The sequence below is a fragment of the Solea senegalensis genome, unplaced genomic scaffold (assembly GCF_019176455.1).
Source record: "Solea senegalensis isolate Sse05_10M unplaced genomic scaffold, IFAPA_SoseM_1 scf7180000013730, whole genome shotgun sequence".
In the NCBI taxonomy this organism is placed as follows: Eukaryota; Metazoa; Chordata; class Actinopteri; order Pleuronectiformes; family Soleidae; genus Solea; species Solea senegalensis.
In genome coordinates, this window is record NW_025320879.1 from 57,163 (window position 1) to 79,834 (window position 22,672).

The following is a 22,672-nucleotide window of genomic DNA, read 5'->3' on the forward strand; positions in this document are numbered from 1 at the left end:
CTGTGAAAAGAAGATGGGGCATCTCTTCTTTAGCGAGGGGGGGTAGTGAAACTGTAAGACTGTACAGCACCATCAATTGTTCATTTGAATATCGATATTTGCCCTGGCCTCGATTATTGTATTGCGTGAGGATGGATGATGATTTATTACCAAATCGATATTTTGAGCCAAACCCTAAATTGTAAGTGTGTTGTTCGCATCTTGTTAATTTATTTTTGAAAACATAAATTTGTTTCAACTTTTGTTTAGTTTGATTTAGGATTTGTAAAAGAGTTTCACATATAATGAATTTGTTTTCAAACAAATATGAATGTGTCTCTTTGTACCTTACTTTTTACTGTGAAGCATGTTGTGAAAAGTTCTATATAATTAAGCTTTACTTCCTTACTTACCATACTTACTACTTCGCTCACGTTTTATAAATAATGGTTTGCACTTCCAGGCCACCGTATGAAGCTGTTAAATGAGGGTAAAAAAAAAATCTGCATAGTTGTGCTTTAAACAGGCTGCTTGTGGCACCCACTCCTTGAAAACACATGATGTACAGGTGGGCGCCTCTACTGCCCCCTGCTGGTCAGCAGCTGCATTGTCCATCACGCAAACATGTTATTTTAAAACGGCGACGTGGTTTGTTCATTTAAGCCCCCGCACACACACATAAGGATTATCATAATCACCGACGTGTGTAACAGCCTCTTTTCACTGGAGTCGCTCTGTGTTATGGGCTCAGTGCTGCAGGAGAGAGGGGGAGGCGTCATCGTCACCAGGGGGGAGACGGAGAGGAAGAAGAAGAAGAAGAAGGAGGCGACATGGAGCAACAACAAGCCGAATGAGCTCAGGTACCGTTACATACATGACCGTGTTATGCTTTTATAACCAACAGGGACAGAACTGTGCTGCTGCTTTTTTCTACATAAACGCTCCTTGTCTTTGTATCTCTGCATTTTTTATCCATGCTGCAATAATAAAACATAACCGTCATGCAAAACATTGTGGATTTTGATTTATTTATCGTGATGTTATTTAGGTCAGTGAATGCAGGTGTAATATTTGCACTGTATATGTGTTTTCTTTGTTTCCTTAGTAACAAAATGGGAAGACGGCAGTCACAAAGGAAGTCAGTGCAGCCACAGTGCACCTTCACAAGTCAAGAGAACAATAATGACAAAGTAAGTGTGAACAGAACTACAAATGTGACTGTGTTTCTTTGTGAACTTATTCTTTTATCAGAATAAATTGATTAATTTTGCTAACTTCTACTGGGTAATTTATCATTTGGTGCAGATTTGAAAGCTGAAAATCATTTCAGCTTTTCCAATATGAAGACCAGCTGATTTTCCCAATTTTATCACAATTGAAAATGACATTACTGAATGTAACATGTTCTAAAAGGTACTGGCCAGTTAAATCAACAATGAAGAAAAAGAAAAGTCAAATGCCTTTATTTTAAAGTGAAAGTATGCTGGAATCTCTAACTTGTCTCTGAAATGTATAATCGCCATGTTTGTATTTGTATTTGTATTTGTATTTGTATTTATTTATTTGCACCATAAAAAAACGACAATACAAAAAACAGAAATTAAAGAAGAATAGTAAGTGCAGGAGAGGTTACTATTCTTCTTTAATTTCTGTTTTTTGTATTGTCGTTTTTTTTGTTGATCACAGAAATGTGATGTTCTGATTTTCAAATCAGATTTATGTCACTTCAGTCCATGGTACTAGTTCATATGTATATATATATATGATATGTGAGAACGGTCATATCAAAATCCAACCTTAACTGGAAGCATGGCAAAATCAAACAACGATGGAGGAGAGTGCTAAATCTCACCCAAACATTCACCATGATAGTTGATCTCTTCCGTTGTGATGGTTCACATTCTTTAAGGTGACTTCAGCATTAAAGTCGCCTTACTGGCCCTATTTTTTTGTTTCTCTATCACAGTGTCTCTCTCTCTCTACTCACAGAAACTGCCACAAAGACGAAAGCACAAGCCCCACACTGCCCTGTCCAAATGCAATAACTGCCAACACAGGTGGGATTTGTGCATTTGTGTAAATGCGATGTCTTTAATTATTGTCCCAGTGTTGGGCTAATATCGCCTTCTTTTCTTTCTAGTTCTCAGGGAACATTGGAGACCAAGTCTCATCTACTGTCCCCAGCTGAAGACAGGACGGAGCCAAAGGTGCAGCTGGCTGCTCGGCTTTGTGGCCACAGTGAGATGAAGCACACAGGATCCAGGAGGAGCAGACACACACCAGCTTTTCCCTGTCACCATCTGTCTGATTCCAGCCCCGATCTGGTGGAGAGACCTTCACCGAAACCAGCGGTGGGACAGCTGAGTGGCCATGGAGATGGTGACAGTGACACTGACTTGTCTGAGTCAGAGAGACTTCCCGTGTCGTCCTCAGACCGGGTTCCTCCACAACTCGAGCTGAGGCCAGACACCACAGAGCCTGAAGACTGGTCAGCTCGCAGCCCCAGGCCGCGACACAGTCGCAGCAGTTCTGACTTTCCGGATTTTCTTCCTCCACCTTTTAACTCCTGGAACCTCAGTCAGCTTGCTCTTCTCTACAACATGGAGAAGAGTATTGGGGCGTCTCGGCCCAAGCCGGTGGGATGTCTGGAAAGATACCTTGAGAAGCTGCTGCAGCTGGAGTGGTGTCAGCTCCAGACTACCCAAGAGGAGAGTGGGAGTTCGTCTGTGTCAGATGTGACATCTGGCTGTCACAGGTCACCTGCGGCTGCCTCATCACGCCTCAGCACACCGAAGTGTATCCTCCAGTGTCAGCGTGCGTTCCCCCTCACCTTGCTTTCCTCCCTGTCCTGTCACTCCACAATGGTCTCCAGCTGTGCCTGCACTCTGAACCGCATCCGCCACTCCGTTTGTAACACGCCGGGCTGTCACTCCACCCACAGTCCCAGCTGTACATCGAGACCCATGCTGGAGCAGAGACGTCCCGTATCACTGCCTAAAAGGAGCTGCAGCGAGAGCCGGGTGCATTTCTCAGACAGGAGCACAGTATCCCGAGCTCAGAGGTTGAGCAGCCCGGTGAGGGCCAACAGCTATCTGAGGAGAATGCAAGCCTCAGGAAACATCCGCAACTCAACTCCAGGCACTAACACCAAACCTCACTCCACTGCCAGGGACTGGAGTGTTGGAGCACAGGGACACGTGATGGACTACAGGACTGAAGAGTTTAGGAAGAGGAGCAGCTCAGAACAGAGGAGATACGGAGGAGCAGAGAGACACCAAAATGGATCAGATAGAAGACGGAGTGGTTCCGAGTGTAGAAGAGGAGTAACTGAGCGGATGAGACTAGTTGATCTGAAGGAACCAGAAATCAAACCAGATGCTGTCACTGCAATTATGGACAATTTATCTGCATCCAAATTTCCTCCTGGTCACAGGCCAAACAGGCCAAAACAAGTGGAGTTTGTTACATGATAGTACCTGGAGTTGTTTTGGTGTGATCTGTATGTGACAGCTGCTCATTTTCAAATACTGTAGTGCTGCAACTAATGATTGTTTTCAGCAATCCCACGAATCCCATTTTTTGACTTCTTATTTCACCGGTTTTCGCCGTTAACAAGTTCCACATACTTCAATGTAGAAACTTAATTCAAACTTCAAAATGTTGAGTTCAGGACATTATTCTGTCCATATGAAATTTGTTCATACTTCATACTTCCTTCCAAAATATTCCACTTTTTTCAGAGAAAATTTCTCATTCCAATGAATATTCTTAATTCTTAACTCACTTTCTACTTTACTGGTCCCACATAATTTAATTCAACATTAAATTAATCATTTGAACTTCAAAACATTCACATTCACAAGAAGACACAGACAATCTTTCACAGTTATAAAGTCATCATCATTTTCAGCCTATTCCAGAATATTTGTATTGCAAGGATGACATCAAATACTAGAATGGAGAGAGGTTTAACTTTTAAGAAAATGTTTCTTCAACATGCTCTCCATTTCACAAACTTCACTCTCCATGCATGACTTTCTACCAGAACGTGTCTCTTTTCATACAATGTGACTACCAAAGCACAGTGACTTACAGAATTTGAACTGCAACTCTGAATGAGAGGAGAACCATTCAGCATAGAGCACAATATAAACGGTTAAGGCGTATTTCCATCTGCTCGCCTCGCCACGGCACGGATTTCCACTAGCATAGTACCTGGTACCAGGTACTATTTTTACTACCTACTCCCGTGAGGTTCCAAAAGCATGCTGAGTAGGTACTATGCGATGATTGGTCAGACTGCCGGCCACTGACTGGCCAGAGTGCCGTCTGGTGTATTTAGGGACAACACCGCTGATCGTGAGCGGCATAAACACTGCCGCTGTAGTCAGAAATCATGCCGAACAGTGCCAAACTGTAGATCAGTTAAAAACGTGGATTGATTTCCAACAACTACCAGGAGTCTGGTGTATTTAGGGACAGCACTGCTGATCACAGACCCTGCCGCTGTGTTTCAGTCCAGCGACCGGTCATGGAGGAAGTACTGAACAAATATTTTTAATTAACTTATTCTTGTGATTTGATTCAGTTACACTGAAAACAACTGCTTTACAAGTCACTAGTCACTCGTTTGTGTGTGTGTGTCGTATATAAAATGTAGTCACCGCAGTTTCTCACAGCCATGCAGTGATGACACCGCCCACGTTGAGTAGGTACTTTTAGGTACCTCTCCCGCTCTTGGGCAAAAACACTAAATTCCCTTCTTTTAAAACTGCCATTTCTGACTCTTATCTTCACAAAATCTACATCAGGCTCCTCGGGCCAAGACTTGTGACACTCATAGTGAAGACATTTCAGCAATACAAACTACAGTAGTTTGAATGGTGTTTGAATGGAAACAGTAGTGTGTATGTTTAATGTACTTGCTCCACAAAACAACCATAAAATGCAGGTGCCACAGCACAGCGGATTCAGATTAGCAGATTAGACTGCACACATCTGCAGCCAACAGTCATGTGTGGTTGTGCTGTATCCGCCTCTGTGATAGTCTTGTTGTTGTAGTCTTGTTTTGCAATTATCGCAACAAACCTTAATGGATGTATTCAGATTTTGCATATATTTCTTACTTCAAAACCCTCATTTGCACTAAGTTTATCTGAACATTCAATTAGAAACTTGAATTCATCTTTTCAACCTGTCATTCATACCAGTTCAGTGCAGCATGCCATATTGGCTTCAGCTCAGGCAGAAGGCAGCAATTCCACTGCAATTTCTCCAGATATTGCCTTCTATGTGGTTACCTCATGAGACCTCATGAGACATTTGGTATTTCACCTGAAATCTAGTGTGAACTGACACTCATTCCAATGTAAGTCTCTCACCATACAGCTTTACAGAGCCTTTGACGGGAATGTCTACTCCTCAGGTATCACAAAAATGGCTGGCCTCCATGGCTGTTGTGGTGTTTAACAAGACATATGAAGGTCATGTGACCTTTAAGTGTATTTACCACACAGCAAGATGTGAGATGCTGTTTGCCCTGTAATTTTAAATGTGAAATACTGTGCACTTCTGCATGTTAGTAGATGTCTGTGTTGTGAGTTGCACAGCACAGACTAAAAAAAAGTCTTTGTTGTTTTCATACAGAATGTGATTTGTGTACACCGTCATAAACTACAAAAAGATTGTATAAGTAAATCTAAGTATCTTATGTGATGGTCACAAGTAAGTGTGGCTGAGGAAACTACAAATAAAGTATACAAACAAACACACAAAGTTCTAAGGAAGCCATTTTCACCACTTGAAAAGTAAAGATATACATTAGTAAGTCATAGTTATGAGATATATAACTTACTAATGTATATTTTTTTATTTTTCAAGTGGCAGAAAGTGGCTTCCATAAAGTATAGTACATGCATTTAGCACAGTTTTTGTTATAAATTATAATGTATGTCAATAACACTTCCAAAGCAACATCCATAGTTGACTAGATGTATATTTTACATATACATATAATTTACATATAATGTATACATTATTTATACTAGTATCTATTTATTATCCTCTTATTTTAAATGTTGATTCCTCTTTTTTTTATTAGACATATGAAAATTAAAATGTTTTTATCTAACATTTATGATTGAACTGGCATTATGTTGTTTGCTAATTCTATCCAATCATCTGTCTTTATGTATAAACCTGGTCCAATCAGAGACAGGGTGGGAGCGGGTCCGCTTCCCCTGGCGTGAGGAAGGGCAGGGGAAAGAAAAAAAGCGTCCTTGTTTCTGACCGGACGTATTTTTGTAGTCACACAACCACCAAACATGGACGCTGTTTCGCAGCGTGTTTTGCAGTATTTGACAGAAGTTGAAGAAGCAGCGGAGGATGTTCTCACCTCTAAACAACAGGTAGGCTATAACACAGTTATTTGGTAACAATCAACTGTTTGTAATATACGCAGTTCAGGTGAACCTGGTAGTGTGGTTCACACTTTCTAACTGACATAACTACGTCTGAGAGGGTTAGCAGCTAAACTATCGTAACTATTATATCATATCATTTAAAGATGCGATTAAAATTGTCGCCTGAAATGTATTAATGTACCCCGGAAATGTACTACTTTTATATCACTGCCGGGAAAACTCAGGTGTCAATATTGAATTGATTGGTATGTCAATGATTGATTACCGGGGACACCTGGTGGTTTTCTCCTGCCACCAGACTAAATTTATGTAAATAATTTTACAATGACCAGAAACAAACTGCAATTAATCTCAAAAACATAATTATACAGTTCACGGATGAGCCTCAACTTTAAAATTGGTAACTTGCTCTCATGATGATCTGTGTGTTTCCTGACTTGGTCAAGTAACAACTCATTGAAAAACAACTGCAACCACAAATTTTTTTTTTTGGCCATATAATTAATGTTTCAGAATGAAGGTGATGAGTATGCCATTTTAATGTTGGGGCTGAAGCTACCTTTACTACAATTTACTTTATTATTTGTATATTTCATTATATTAAAACAGTCAATAAAGTAGGAACATGGCTAGTTAGTGTTTACTGTAAACTTTACAGTGTAAAGTATATAGTTAGTCCACTGACATGCTATGGTCTCAAAGATAACTATAGAGTTAATCTGTAATGTATACATCTTTTATGTTTTCATGTTCACTCGTATCACAACCATAATAGACGATGATTATAATTTACAATGACCCTTTTGAAAAAATACTTGACACAAAACATGACTATAATTTACATTTTACTCATCAAATCGAATGTTTGATTTTATAATTAAAAAGTATATAGATATTGCAGCTGTACCTTCTATGTGATATTTATAGTCTTGCACCATTGCTGTTTGCAGTGCTCTTTGCCTCACTAGCTCCCATTTACTTTCTTGTTCTGTTGCTTGCTGTTCTCTTATGTCTATCCCTCCCTTGGTCCATCAGCACCCATTTTGTTCACACAATTAAACACTGACATCCTGTCTTTTTCAGATAGTTGACCTGGACTCAAAGAGAAACAGGAACAGAGAAGCACTCAATGCCCTAAAAACTGAAATACCTGATTCGGGTGAGTAACGGCTCATCACAGTTTTTCTTGCCACAATTTCAGTGCAACTCACAGACATCCCTTGGCTTTGGTTATGTTAACACAGTAATTGGCATAATACATAGCATTATGATATGTTGATATGGTAGAAGTGTATATTTGCAGTAGTGCTTTTAAACACATTGAACATTATATTATTCTTAACCACTGCTGTTTGTTTCAGAAAAAGTGAAGGTTTGCTTTGGAAACATGTTCATCAAATTTCCCAAATCAAAGACAAAAGAGATGATTGAGAAAGGTAAAGACCACCACTAAATTTGTCTTGAAATATCAATTTATTTGTTTCACCCACACAATTCGCAATTGAGAACAACTGAGCCAAATTATGAAATGTCATTACCACACCATGTGCAAATGCTCGTAAACTTGAATTTTGTGTTTGACCACTGAAAGGATAATATGCCGTATGTACTTCATTGTTAATTCAATGAGATAAGTTGTTTTAATTTAATGTCTTATTTGTAAATTCAAATATAGGATTTCAAACGCTGAAAATAATATATTGAAAGACTCATACTGCAGGAGTTGTATTCACTTTTTCCATACATAAGCAAAACATGGAGTCATCTCAAACTTGTGCATTCAGCAGTGATAATCGACATGGTTAATCTTGATCCTCATAAACTGTTTTTTGTCGTTGTTCTTCATAGACCAGGAGCAGCTCGAAAAGGAGATAAATGATGTGCGCAAAGGACTGAAAGCAAAGGTCAATCGTCTCAATGAGATGCAAGGTATGGAGAGCATCATGTTGACCACCTACAATATGTTAATGTACAGTAAAAGAACAAGTTATAATGTTTTGTAAATATGCATATGTGCTTTTTATTTCACTGAGAATTAAAAGAGGAGATTGATACTCCTGTGGCTGTATGTTAGGTGCTGGTGACAGGAAGAAATCAGAAACTGCCGTTTTGTTTAAAGCTCCAGTTAGTAACTGTTAGTGATATCTAATGGTTTTTAAATGTGAGACTGTAGACGGGACTCACTTTCAAAAAGTGCATCAGGAAGCTACAGTGACCTTCACATACCAGAAAGGATTTCATCATTTTGTAATAAGCTGCTTCTTCAAAATGCAAAATGCAAAATGCACGTCCTGCTTGGTCAGTTTGGGCTGCTGTAAAGACCATGCAGAAAAGCCCTTGCTTTACATATAAAAGCCTCTTCAAATACACTTTGAGTCAGAAGCAACTGGACTTGAAGTATTTTTATCCAAAAGGCTTCTTCAGTTTAGAAGGTTTGTGGTGAAACCCAAGAAAATGTAACCTCTGAAAAGTGGGCAGTGCTCAGTCACTGCACCGTGTTCTAAACAAAGAACACAAATGTCTTTTGGACAGCAAATACTTGGATGAATGAGAATCTACACTGTAGAGCTGCAACTAAGAATTATTTCCTCGTTGATGAATCTGTCAATTACTTTCGAGTGTTTGTTTGGTTCATAAAGTGTCTGGAAAATGTATGAACCGATCCGATATTGATATCTGATAATAGGTCCGATATCAGCCAAGAAACGAGTATCGGATTAAATGTATGATTCGTGCTGATATTGTATCGGATCGATATCGGTATCGGCCAATACTCAAGGCTGCAATATCGGTATCATATCGGAAGTGAAAAAGTTGTTGCGACATCCCTACTGGAAATGTTGAAAAATGTTGACCGGTGATTCCCAAACCTCAGAATAAATGTGTTTGCAAATGTCTTGTTTTGCCTACAAACCATAATCTTTTAGTTTTAATGATTTCTTTGTCAAATGGAGCAATGAAATCAGAAAAAATTTAAGAAGCTGAAAAAATGGAAAGAAGTGAATGGGGTGTTTGTAATCATTTGAAAAATGCCCAGGTGGGCTCGGATCCAATACTTGAGATCGGGATCAGGGCATCCCTATATATAAAAATATTTTATGGCTTCATATTCTGCCAATGAACCCTTCTAAATGGATCATTCATTGATCACATTTGCTGTAACTAAAGGGCAAAGCTATAAAATGGAAGCCATTGCAATTATGCAAGCTTTTATTTTGGAAACACAAACACAACAAAGAGGGTGTACATGTTCTGTCAGCATGAGTGTTTTATTGGGGGCTCATGCAAGCCATAGGCTCTTTTTCTCATCTGAGTTTTGACATGTTTTAGCAGGAAAGGCACACACAGGTGTTACTGATCAAATTTGCGCTGATTATTTAGTTCAAGTAGTCAGTGTGCGCCCTGACACTGACTCAGCCATTGTTAAATTGATACTTTGCAGTTGTGTTCTTTTCCTGCTGTGATCTGTCAAAATGTCTGCCATGGAAAAAAAGCCCATTGAGACTTGAACTGTGCTGCATTTGTTTGACAACACATTTTTCATTTTCTTATTCCGCACCAACTGTTTAAATGGTAGGTCCACTTTGCCTGAGCACTGTGTGCAGTCAAACAAATTACATTATCAGCACATTGAGATAGTAACTGCACATCCATGTGTATAAAGGTTGTGAATGGCATTTTAATCCTAAATCATCATGATCTGAAGTTTACGTCACAATATTTTAGCTGAAGCAGTATTTCTTAATCGTCATCTTTAAGGCTGTAGATGGGGGTGCTGACGTTTACTCCATCGCTCCCTGTATTCAAATAAAAAGAAATAATAATGACACCCTCATTGCCAAAACATTATCTTTCAAAATATTAGTTTAGGACATTAAGATCTGGAGAGTAAGGGTGTGTCATTGGTCGTAAATAAAGCATTTTATGGGCAGTCACTAAGGAATCATTAGATGTGTTTGCCAGTAAATCTTTCTGAACATTTCTGTCAACAGAGCTGTTAAACTTTCAACATTTGGCTTTTGCAAGCCATGAACGTTTAGACAAACAAAATACATGTAAACACAGACTACCCTTGTGAAATGCAGTGTCCCTCGAAGAAATGCCTGCTCCTCAAGAATTTATGTTTGTAAAGAAAAGCAATCTGCGAAGTAATGTGACGTTAAAGTCTAAAAATCTCTCAGTGGTACAGTTGTTGGAAGGAGTGGGAACTGCGTCCAGTCTGTGTTCAGTCAGATCAGGGAGAGTTTTCAATTCAGTAATTATTCCTCTGGTAATATTGTTATTTCCGAAAGAAGGCCTCAGTCCCAATCACATCCAGTGTAAGTGGAAACACATGAATTGCTACCATTCAGGACATTTATAGTCCCAGGACTGCTCTGTGAGGAAACCCTGACGTGTCTGTGTTTGTTTTCAGGGAACCCCGAGCTGAGAGGCTACAACCTTTGTCCTCTGTCCACTGATGAACTCAAAGCTTTGAACAGCATTTTAAAGATATGACATTGGAGCTGCGAACCATTTCATCGTGCTGAGGACATAAGGCCAGGGAACATGATGACACGTTGCCTAAGAATGTCACAGGAAATCCATTATATTCTCAAGTGAAGAAGCCACAAAAGAAGAAAGTTTAAGGCTTGAGCTGCATTTCTGTGACATTTCTCTGTCATCATGTGTCATTTCCCATGACGAAGTTGTAAATGGATGAAATAACCAGAAAGAAAACAATCCTGATCAATGAACTGCAACACTCCCGTATATAATAAATGAGTGGTTACAGCATGGTTGTCCAACTGCCTGCTGTATAACCATATCTAATGAGAGGCAGTGGTGGAGTGTGAACACACCTGTTTGTAATCACAATACAGTAGTGATGCTACTTTACTCCTGCTGTAGTACAGTAGCTGGTGCTGCAGCTGTTTCACTGCAGACTCTGTGTCCTCCCCTCGATTGTGAGCATCACGACTGTCTTACTCAGTCCAGTGACGGCCCACACATCCAGCTTTATTAAGCACCAGGTGCTGGACAGAGGAGACGAGAGCCAGGAAACGAGTGTCCGCACACCTGGTGTGGGTAATTAAAATGTTTGATAGCCTCAGCTTGTGTGCAGATGTCTTTTATTTCAAACATTCCTAAAGATGTGTCAAGCAAATTTTTTTTGGAAGCTGTTGGTTCAACAGTTATAAAATCAAGTTTCATAATATTTTTGCCGCGTTAGAGTAAATGGTGAGATCTGAAAACATGAAAACGTTCACACAATAAATTAAAGTGAGCTCAACTCCACAAAACGGCAATAAATAAAAAAAAATGTAATTGTAAATAACAAAAGTTTGTTATATCTATTGTGTTTATGCATTGTGCAAACACTTAACGATATAACTGGATAATGTTTCACCTTGTGTGAAATGTTTCTCTTCAGTTTTTGAGTTTTCTGCCAGTTAAGAACTCTAAAACCACAATTACCTGGTTTCCTCAACTTTCCCATAGGAACATTTTAACAGAAATGCATCGTCATATTTATCATAATCCACTGTTTTGAAATGTTTCTTCATCATAGGTTTTTGGCCATATTCTCCAGCACTGAACTCACCTGTGCGCACACCGCGGATACACTGTTTGCACATTTCACGACTGAATGGCACGAGTTGACTAACAGTGTAGTTAAGGCTCCAGTGAAGAAATAGAGTTGGGTCATAGTCACAAGATGGCAGTGCGGTGAAGGTGAACATCAGAGGCAGATACTTGGCTTCACCCGCTGCCTCCACTGCTTCTCAAGCTTCTCAGGGAGTAGTTCTGCTCTGTCTCATAAGTTATGTAATGCACACCACAGCTGTGGCTTGGAATTCAGCCAATATTCAAGCAACAAACACACTGAAGGTGTGCTTTATTGTAGCAAAATCTGTATTTTATTGTAACTGAAAATTGGCAATAAAAAAAACCTGCCTGTTTTGTTAGAGCCACTGTGCTGTGTATTTCCTAATTTATTTTAATTTAAAAAAATGAGACATACCATACATCCTTAGTCAGAGGCTGAGTGATAGAGTGCTCACTGGAAATAGTTGTTATTGCTGCATAATTTGTCAGTCTGACATGCCAGTGTGCATGAGAAGACATGACTAGCCTGAGGCCAAGAGACAAAGGGAGGGGCGGTCACATGGGAGGTATGTGTGCAGAGGCGATGATGATCCAGTAGCAGTTCAGGTTCACTCGTCGTGTGGTTGCGTGCCATCGCTCTCAAACCTGGAACCAGCACGGAGTGATGAATTTATGAGTCAAGGGATGGGAACCTGCTGCTCACCTTGAATGTTAGATAATTATATCATACACTGAGACGTGCTACGCTGCTCTGAAGTTGCACTAAGCAGTTTGACTTCCACCTGGAAAGCTATAAATCAAGACATTATGAAATGACGATTGATTATACAGTGTTTTTGTTTGCCTCCACTTGACTACAAAGGCAACGTGTATCACATTCAAATAAGAGTGAGAATAAATCCATAAACTGTGTAATTATAATAGGTTTTGCAGAGATGTGTGCAGCAGTTTGATGGAACAAGATGTGCAATCAACACCTCAAACGGCACTCATCTGGAGGAGAACTTGGTATTTAATTTAAAATTGTAAGCTATACATGGGAAGACACTCTGTTTACCTTGTGTGCATGTGCATGCATGTGTGCTTGAATCTGTTACCTCTTTACGACCTTTTGGTCTGTACATACTCAACAAGAAGAGATAAATGACTTCTGTCTCCCAGAGCTGCAAGAAAAGAGTGAGAATTCAGAGTTCTTGCAGCTTGGTCTTGACACATCATCTGGCCAGAACTTCTGTCTTGTGTGGTGTACGGCAACTATTGTGTGGATGGTCAGAAAATTTGAAGTGGGCGTGGTTAATGTGGACATGTTGTCATTCCCTATGATGACTTCCCATGAGTTATGCACTTGAGTTTCTTGTGAAGTATGAGATGTCCTGGCCAGAACTAACTTTGTTCTTGATCTTGCCACCTCGTGAAGAAGTACACATTTCTTGCAGAGTGTACATGCCTTGTGCGACTACAATTGGTTCACAGCGCTTTTAACTGGTACGAGAAAACAAGATCACGTTACTCTGATTTTTAGCATTACTTCACTGGCTCCCGGTTTGGATTTTAAAATCAATCTGAAAACTAATCAAGTTTGGTTTTAAATGTCTTCATGGTCTTGCCCCACAGTAGCTCTCTGACCTGCTTCAGACCTCCACTCCCTCACACTCTCTCAGGTCGGCAGGTCAGTCATTGTTAGTCATCCATAAGACAGAGGAAGTTTAGCCCTAACCTGCTGCCCTCAAACTGTGGAATGAGGCAGGAAGGCCCCCTGTTTTTAAGTCATTTAAGACATTTTCCTCTTTGGCTTTTAACTCAGTTTGAGATGTTGACTTTTTATGTATTGTCTTATCATTTCAACTATTGCTTTTGTCCTTGTGTCTGTGTGCAGCGCAAGTTGGATTAGATTGATGTACTGGTTTGCGGCTTAAGGTATTAGTTGGTTATGGTTAGGAACAATGTTTTGTTCAGGATGTCCAATGCAATGTCGTCAGAATAATAGCTGTGCAAACCTCAGCGAGTTAGTGTGTCTTTATAAAAATGCAAAACCATCTTGAGAACGTCATAAATCCTCACAACTTCTAAGGCTTTCATGACGGGGAAGATTTGGTCTTAGGTTTAGAATCCTTTACATCCTGGTTAGGTATTTAGTTTATTATTAATAATGATTGTAATAACACATCTTTCATTTGCAAAACACTGTTACAAAGTGACAAAAATGAGAACATTGTCATAGCCAAACAAAATATGCAGCTATAATTCCCCCAAGTAAGGTTTAGGGGTCGCGTGATCTCACAATGAAAACATAGACAGGTGCGTGTTTGTGTGCATGTGTGCACGGTGCTACAGTTCCTTCTGGCTGCGGGACTGAAATAGAGGGAGACGATCCCGGTGAGCTGTCATTCCCACGTCTGCAGAGCTCCAACGCTGATTTACTGTCGCAGGTTGTTTGTGAGGGTAGAAACCACAGGGAGGGTGAAGCCAAATCATGAGGAAATCAGCAGAGAGTCTGATTCTGACAGAGTTGGCTGAGAGTTGTGTCAGGTTACTCGGTCCTCGTTAGCTTCAGATTTTATACTGCTGACTTACACTTTTCAGTCCAGTGCATTAATTTAACGACACACAAGTGACCAAAAACACGTACTGTAATCAGATTCCTGCCTGTTCACATTCAGTATTGAGCACCATGTCCTTGCTGCGTGCTACAATGTTTCTTGTGTCTCTCTTATGTTCCCATCAGGCTTTTGACAGCCCTGATGAAGCACATTGCTGGTGTTAAAACTGTAGTGCATCATTTTTTAAACACTAACAAATGTTTGTTACATTCACACCGATGTCAAATGAGTTCACACAATGCTGAATATGTCTGTCAGCTGCACACAGATTCAGATGAGGGACGCGGCAAACAAGTAATGTTACGTGGTTTCTGTTCACAAAGACCACCTTATTTACTGCTTTCCCTTACTGTTGCTTCTTGTGAGGTGTATTTAAAGCGGCTATCAGTGTTAGAATTTATTTTAAATATCACAATTTATTGAACTGTCCTGGGTGTATCCTGGCACAGAACCCCCCGTGACCCTCATGTGGAGGATAAAGCGGTAGAAGATGAAGGAGGGGTGGATGGATAGCTTTATATTCTCATAGCTATTTCAGAATAAGCACGAAGATCAACATACTTTTGTTTTTGTGCACAATTAGAACACACCACCTCATCTAGCGTTTCAGATTTGTATCAAGAAAACGTCAGGTACTGAGAAACGTTACAGTTGAAGCTGAATAGATAACTAAGTTGACACAACGTGACTCAACAGATTGGTGAGAAGGGCTGGCTCAGACCTGCAGAGACATAGTCTTCATCATCTCTCTCTGGACAATGTCCACCACCCGCTGCACAACTCATTCACCCGGCAGAGGAGTGTGTTCAGTGCCAGACTTCTCTACCAACCCTGCGCTACACACTCAAAAGCTCCCTTTTCTCCTGTCAGTAACACATTTCAACTCCTCTCAACTGTGGCAGAGGAAAGCCAGTGCAACACAAACATACAACTTACAAGTGGACACTTGTGAACACTTGGATTCCTCCTATCTCTCTGTCTGTCATCATCTTTATATCTATATCTATATATATTCATCTAATCTATCAATAATAGATAATCTTGGTTGTGAGTACTTTTATTAAAATGTACTCCCACTGAACGTCCCAGTGTTCTCTATAGACGTGTCTAGCATATGAGAACATACTGTATCTGTCAAGGTGACATCAACGTTGATGGTATGCTGTTATTCTCTCTCCCACAGTTTGAGTTTGTTATGGAGCCTCAGCTTCTCGGCACTGATGGAATGTTTGACGTTAGGGTTTGCTGTTAATATTTAAAGTCCGTGCGGAGAAAGTATATTATTCCACGTAGGGCCCAGTAATTCAGGTCTCATTCGCTGAAAGGCACTCTTGCTTTTCCTTATTTTTAATTTCCTCTCTCCTGGAATGGGGCATGAAATGTCCCATGAAATTAAATCATATAAGAGGGTCCTGAGAGGCAGAACATGTTTTAGAAGAACAATATCTGAAGAGACATTTAGCTGCTGCCACTGTCAAGATTGTTTTAGTTTTTTCTGCACAATCGTAGTTCCTGTCATCTCCGTTCTGTTTGGTCAGTTGGATCGGATTATATCATACTGCACGAAGTCAGCTGTGGACGGTCCTTAGAAGGAGCATACTATATCATTATTGAATGGGAACTGCTCATTTGAGTGTTTGAATATGCTGATGCTGCAGCCTGCAAATGCTGTTGCATTAACCTTTCTAAAGTAGACACTGTGTGACCCCAGGCTTCATGCATGCATGTATTTATATTAGAAATAATCAAATGAATCTAAGTCAAGTTAATAAAGAAACTTACTTTGCACTCATTTGATCAAGATCAAGATTTATGGACAAAAAAAACTGTTTGGAAGAGAAAGTTAATAAAATTTTATGTGATAAAAATGTCTTTCTGTGGGAAGACTGTTAATATAATATCGTATTTTAACCGGAGATTTGGGGCTTCAGTCCCTGCCTCCTCAAGTCGGGGTGCATTTGTATGTGTCCTTGTACTGTAAATGGCAAAATGTAGTACTGTGAATATAAGGTAGAGCACTTGTACTGTCGGTTTACTAAATGAATTGGACTGCTTTTATTAATAATTAAAACAACTTCTCACATTTATCAGCTTCTTAAATGTGATTTTTTTCTGGTTCCTTTTGCTCCATATAACAAAGAAATCCTTGAAAACGGACTCATTTTGGTTTGTGGACAAAACAAGACATTTGAGAACGTCATCATTTCCAGATTTGGAAAACACCAATCGACATTTTCTAACATTATTGGATATTTTATGGACTTGAGAAAATAATCAATAGTTGCGAAATGTTTTGGTCTGTTATGATGGTGATTGTGTCAAATGAGGTGATAATAGAATCATGTTTCTTTCTAAAATGGTTTTATATGTAGTTATTCCTCGCTCTTGTTGGGAATCGTTGCATCCTTTGAGGCAAACTGAGATTTCTGATAATGATTATATAAAGAACATCAGTTTGATTTAGGGAGTGCAAAGGAAGTAATTGTGATTGACCTTTAGAAAAGGGTTATAAAACATTAATTGAAGGGATAATTAACTGATTTTGTGCGTCACAGTCTCCTTCCAGGTCTAAAGAAAATGTTGATGATAAATTAGCTCCTGTCAACCTCACCTGTGGATTGGGACTAATAAAGAAAAAAAGTATTTTTTGGAATTTTTTCCTTTGTCTCTGCCTCTCTTCAGATTAGATGTACGGAGCGTCAGGTTTCGACAAGGAAACATAATGAATGGAACACAAATAATGATAATAACAATTCTGGTTCTGACAGGTTATTATTATTGTTAATATTTTACTTGAAACCCTTCAAACTGATATTCTTAAGCATCAGGACTGTTTAAGTACCATAATTTTCTCCAGGTTTGACCTGAGCTGCACTTTTAAAATATGCTCATGTTTTCTTTGACTTCATTTATTCCTCAATTCTTCAAAAGAAAATCATATTTTATTTATTTATAATCCTCATTTAACCAGGAAAGTCTCAATGACATTCAACACATTAATAAGGTTGCAGACAGACAGACACAATTTACAGAGTCATCAAAAATGTTAAAAATCAAGAACAGAATAGCAAACAAATATGAGTTATCAACCTACAGTAGTCACACCAGATTTCACCACAACTCATCCAGATTTGTCTGCCTCCTAATCCCATAATAAGGCGCAGATATTACGTCCTGTGTGGTACGTTATGAAACTAACTGGTTAAGCACATTACAAAAAAATGCAACCTGTCATGACCAAATATGTGGAAAATCTCTGTGCAGCTGTCGAACCCATTTCCAGCTGCACTGGTTTAGTTTGTGCTCACATCAAAGTTGACATTCATCTGCACTGTCAGGCCTGTTTTTAATTCAGCAATCTAACGAGGGACACTGTGATTGAATGGACCACCTAATATATGAGGCCAAGGTTAAATGGCAGCAAAGTCCAATCGGAGTTTCCTGTAAACAAATAGTTCCAGAGCTCCTCCAGAATATGCATTCCGCCGATGCTGTGACTGTTTCCTGTGTGCTTTTCACTGCTCCGTCAGCTTCCAGTCAGATTAAACGAGAAGCCAGACTCAGCTGCTCACTCCTGGCCTTCATTAATAGACGTCGCAAACAAGGTGTGACATCTGTAATCACTTTGTGAACATGCAAAGTTTACACTGTGTTGATTCAACCCCTCCCTAAGATATAGTTATGTTCCTTGTTTTACATTTGGGTCGACATTGCTTTTCATTGTGGAAACATACATTCCGACCATTTTAAGCCACTAAAACAACCCGTGATAAAATCAATATTGTTATATCGTGCTATCTGGCAACCAGCTGTCAGTAGCAGATCCTGTAAGTCCTGCTATTTACATGGATCAGACCTGTTTTTCCAGCGCATCCCTGATCCTGATCCCTGATGTGATGCTCACTCAGATTGAGATCTTGAAGGCCAAATGAACACCTCCTATGTATTGCTGTGTGGAGAGAGAGTGCAGCCCCGGAGACGACCCCCTGGAACCCTTTCCTCTGTACCACTGTGCAGCTGGAGACACACACAGAGACAGACAGCAGGTCAGGATGCTCTCTACTGAGCAGCGATAGAAGGACACCAGCAGTTATTGAGGGATGTTGTTCTTCCCCAGAATTATCAGGAATTAAGCTTCTTCACCCCAGGTCATGATGTGGACTCCCAGGAAGCAGAAGTCCGTGACTTTCTCTCCTCAGTCCCTGCTCGTTAATAATTGAGAGGATGTTGAGGGTGACACTTTGAGGAAAAAGAAAAACTTTCGTAACCTTAACCAGGTGCCTAAACAGATCCACATTCATTATCAGGAGAGTGGTTGAAACACTTACCCTACTGACATGCACATGTGAAGACATTTGAATAAGAAACATGATCCCACACACTGGGTCCGACTGGCCCCTGCTCCCGCTTCAATCCCCACAGGATGAGCAAGATAGATGATGGTGTCAAGTCCTTTTTGAATGGTCACATTAAAAAACATACAGCTGTGTCAGACAGCTGTAACTGGCCAACAGAGAAGGAAGCGGGCCCTTATACTGTAAAGATGTGAGCTCAGGTTGTAAATACTGTATGTATGTATGAACTTTTATTTCTTAAAGAACCAGGATGTCAGTGGCAGACAAATTCAGACAAAGAGAAAATATTTTATGGGTGAAGTTCATACTTGTTTGTAAGTTTCTGACTGAACAAAGAAATAACCTCGTTACACAGTTAAATTGAGGTACCTGCTGGAGGATGTGTTTATCTGTCAACGTTGGCAGACAGAGCATTCCATGATGTGCTCAGCCTTCCTGTGTTCTCTCTTTTGATTTGCTTGATGCTTTATGTTGTTTTGCTGAACATGTCGTTGCTGTAGCAGCATCCGCTTTAGAAAAGTTTGAAAGAATGGATGAAACCTTAAACTCCAGTCCAGTGTGACTCTGCTTACACTGTTGGTTTGATGGTAGCCACAGAGAGTGCCACCTATAGGTGCCTGTGTGTGTGTGTGCACATGGGTGTGGTGGGAGGATGTTACACATGTTTTCAGTCTTTTTCTATGATTGATAATAATTAAAGTATTACAGGACTGTAATATGGCTGTCTTGACAGATTGATTGCTGAACTCAGGGATGGTGACTATCGGGGGATGAAGATCAGCCAGATACCACTGTTTGGAAAATAAACATACTGTTGTAAGTACAAAACAATCAAAGAAAGGTTCACTGCTTGAAAAGATTTATGGGTATGATGATGATGATGATGACTTTTAACAAGTGAGGAAACAAAGGAGGGCAGACAGGAACACAAAACACAGTGCGTTATGTTAAGTGCCAATTTTGTAGAACAGAAAATATACAGTACTGTGCAAAGGCTTTAGGGCACCACCAGCTTTGTTGTTTTTATGTCGACGCCTATGAATGATGTGACTGAAAGTTGGTCTTATATATAACCAATTTGTATGTAATGCTCAGCATGTCTTGTAAAACCTGTCATAATAGACACAACAGATATTTTTTGACATGAAACAGTTGGACAAACTCAGGTTTATCAATAACATTGAATGGGGTTCAACTCCAGTTAGAGCTGAGCTTGTGCTATTGTTACAGTGGTGAAAGTGTCTATAATCGTCAGGACATTCTACGGGCACTCTGCATGTGCTTATGTATATGGCACACAGAGACTTCATTTGGATGACGTATCCTTGACCAGAACAAGCCCTTTTAATGTCCGTTTCATTCAAACCTTTACCAAATGAAATCGCACAGTGCCATCACCTGCACGTGACTGTTTTGCTTTGCGAGTTGCCCTGGAACATTCCTGTGCTACACACAGGCAGTCATTTATTTTACATAACCACTGATGGAGGATGGAGGAAGCACAATTAGCATTTTGCATTGGCAGCTGCAAGTGGTCAAATTTGAACAGTCTAATGGGATAAATGATAATTGTAAGTGGTAGCAGAGAGATGGGGGTGGTGCAACATCACCGAGGCATATGGTTTTCACTCTGAATCCCTCAGGGGGGCAACAAAGTTTTAAAAGTTGGTACTATTAACTGTAATTTATGTGTGACCTCATCAACAGGAAACTTTCAGTATTTATAAATAGTACATGAAGCTCCGGCCTGGCAGGCAGGCACTGTATACTGTTACAGTATAATTGCTAAACGTTACACTGGTGGGGAAAGTTTCTCCTTTAGGGCCAGTTAAACACTAAAATGCCATACTTAGTGTTTTTGAACGCATTTATCATACAAACCCCAGTAATGTGATGGATGGAAGTATGTTTCTTTGCTGTGGTGTCTGATGTCAGGTGGTTATGATGATGATCGTGATGATTCTCACAGCTGGCAATTCCATCTTTATATCAATTACATTATGACATAAAGTCAGCTGGTTGGGAAAACTTGTGATGTTCTTTTCAGTGGCAACAATGTTCATGTTCTCATTCTGATGTTATCAGCTAATGGCCTCAGACGACAAGGATTGTGGGCAATTTTAACTCCAGTCCATGAGAATCACAGCAGAGATGTGATCTGGAACCTTGGTAGCAACCAATATTATCTGGTAGTGAAATGGTGCACTGAGATCATGTTAAACCTGCCAAACTAACCCAAAACTTTTCAAACATGTTTGAGGTTTAGGACTTAACTATGTCAGTGTGAATGTGGGCTGGTTTGCCAGAAAGCACCAAGGTTCTGAGAATCCAGAAAGTCACCAGAGCCATAACCAGAACCATGTCTGTCTGAAAGCACTATTAGAGAGATGAGTTCAGCTGTTTGAAATGCAAATGTGAGCTGTATGAGTGTGGTGGACAGGCAGCTGAATGTGAGGCTTTTCATTGGGAAAGTGCCACATTCCACTTACTTCAACACCTGACAGACAAACAGTCTGAGGGTTATGTACAAGTAGGTCATTCCTGTTGTTTTGTGCCTGATATATCAACATTATTAGAGATAATTGATGCATCACTACGCCAACATACATACCCTGCTTTACATGGATGATGTAGAATGCAGCTACGTTTATTTTACTGTGGTAATTTGCATGCCCTAAATAGCTTTAAATAATGTATGCTTCATTTGATAATAAAATAGCATTTTTCCATATACCACCTGCATATACAGTGTCTTGCTTCCGTCACGCAGCATGTAGATAAAGTCTGGCTAACATAAGTTGCAGTTGTCTGTGAGAAAAGCAATGAATGAAATGTGGCTCTGGCTCATCGTAACTCACACAGATGCTGTACAGATGTGAGTGTCTCCAGTTTGCATGTTTGAGATGTCTGACCATGAACCTGTGCTACACGGCCCACAGTGCAGCTGCAGAAGCTGCACTGTGCTGCACAACATGGCATGTTGTCAAGTGCGTGATCCAGCTTTGTTTGTACGTAAACGTCTTAATGGTCTTGCTCTACCCCAACTCTCTGACTTGCTGCAGCCCTAAGAAAACAATGAGGAAGCTCAGAGAGGATCAGGCTTGATAGGTCCCTTTACCCCTGGCATTAAAGTGGGTTTTCTGTGATCGGATGAAGATGTGGTCAGAGACGCAGTGTGAACAAATGGAACAGAAGTGTAAATGCAATGAAAGTGGTGACAAAACTGTGCAGTCTCCTCTGCATTCATCGGCTTTCCGGTTGTCCAAGACGACTTCCCCTGTGTCGAAAAGCAAAGAGGAGTCCATATACTGATATGGCGGCACACAGGATGTGATGCAGTAGTCTGCTGCTGGAAATTTTTGCAGAAGAAGGGGTGACCGTTATTGGGTAGCAATCAGATTTTGATGTGGACACTGGAAACGCGTGTTAATACAGGGTATAAATGCATGTGATTAAGCGCTAACTGATCACAAAAAATGCATTCTAATGCCAGATAAGAAAACGGGGCCATGGTTGCAGCCCCAAACTGAATGAGAATGGTGTTTACACATTACACTGTCTGTTTTAAAATCTACTTGACAATTAAATTGTCAAGTATTTAGAGTGATCTATACCTTTACCCTGGAACAATGACATGATCCTGGCTCTAATAAATGTGGGGTGGAACCCTGATTAATGTTTACTAATGACATTAATCAGGGTTCCACCCTCCATCCAGACTGACAAA

At 40.0% G+C, this 22,672-nt stretch overlaps 2 protein-coding genes across 2 annotated transcripts; both read left to right on the top strand.

Moving 5' to 3' along the window:
- The first annotated feature begins 312 nt into the window (after positions 1–312).
- LOC122760543 lies at positions 313–4,430 on the top strand. Its single transcript, XM_044015636.1, has 4 exons — positions 313–839; positions 1,085–1,169; positions 1,969–2,036; positions 2,120–4,430. The coding sequence occupies exons 1-4, from the start codon at positions 721–723 to the stop codon at positions 3,447–3,449; spliced, it is 1,602 nt and encodes a 533-aa protein (XP_043871571.1). The 5' UTR covers positions 313–720; the 3' UTR covers positions 3,450–4,430.
- Positions 4,431–6,242: 1,812 nt separating this feature from the next.
- pdrg1 (p53 and DNA-damage regulated 1) lies at positions 6,243–11,493 on the top strand. Its single transcript, XM_044015634.1, has 5 exons — positions 6,243–6,386; positions 7,485–7,560; positions 7,763–7,837; positions 8,250–8,330; positions 10,816–11,493. The coding sequence occupies exons 1-5, from the start codon at positions 6,303–6,305 to the stop codon at positions 10,896–10,898; spliced, it is 399 nt and encodes a 132-aa protein (XP_043871569.1). The 5' UTR covers positions 6,243–6,302; the 3' UTR covers positions 10,899–11,493.
- The last annotated feature ends 11,179 nt before the right edge of the window (positions 11,494–22,672 follow it).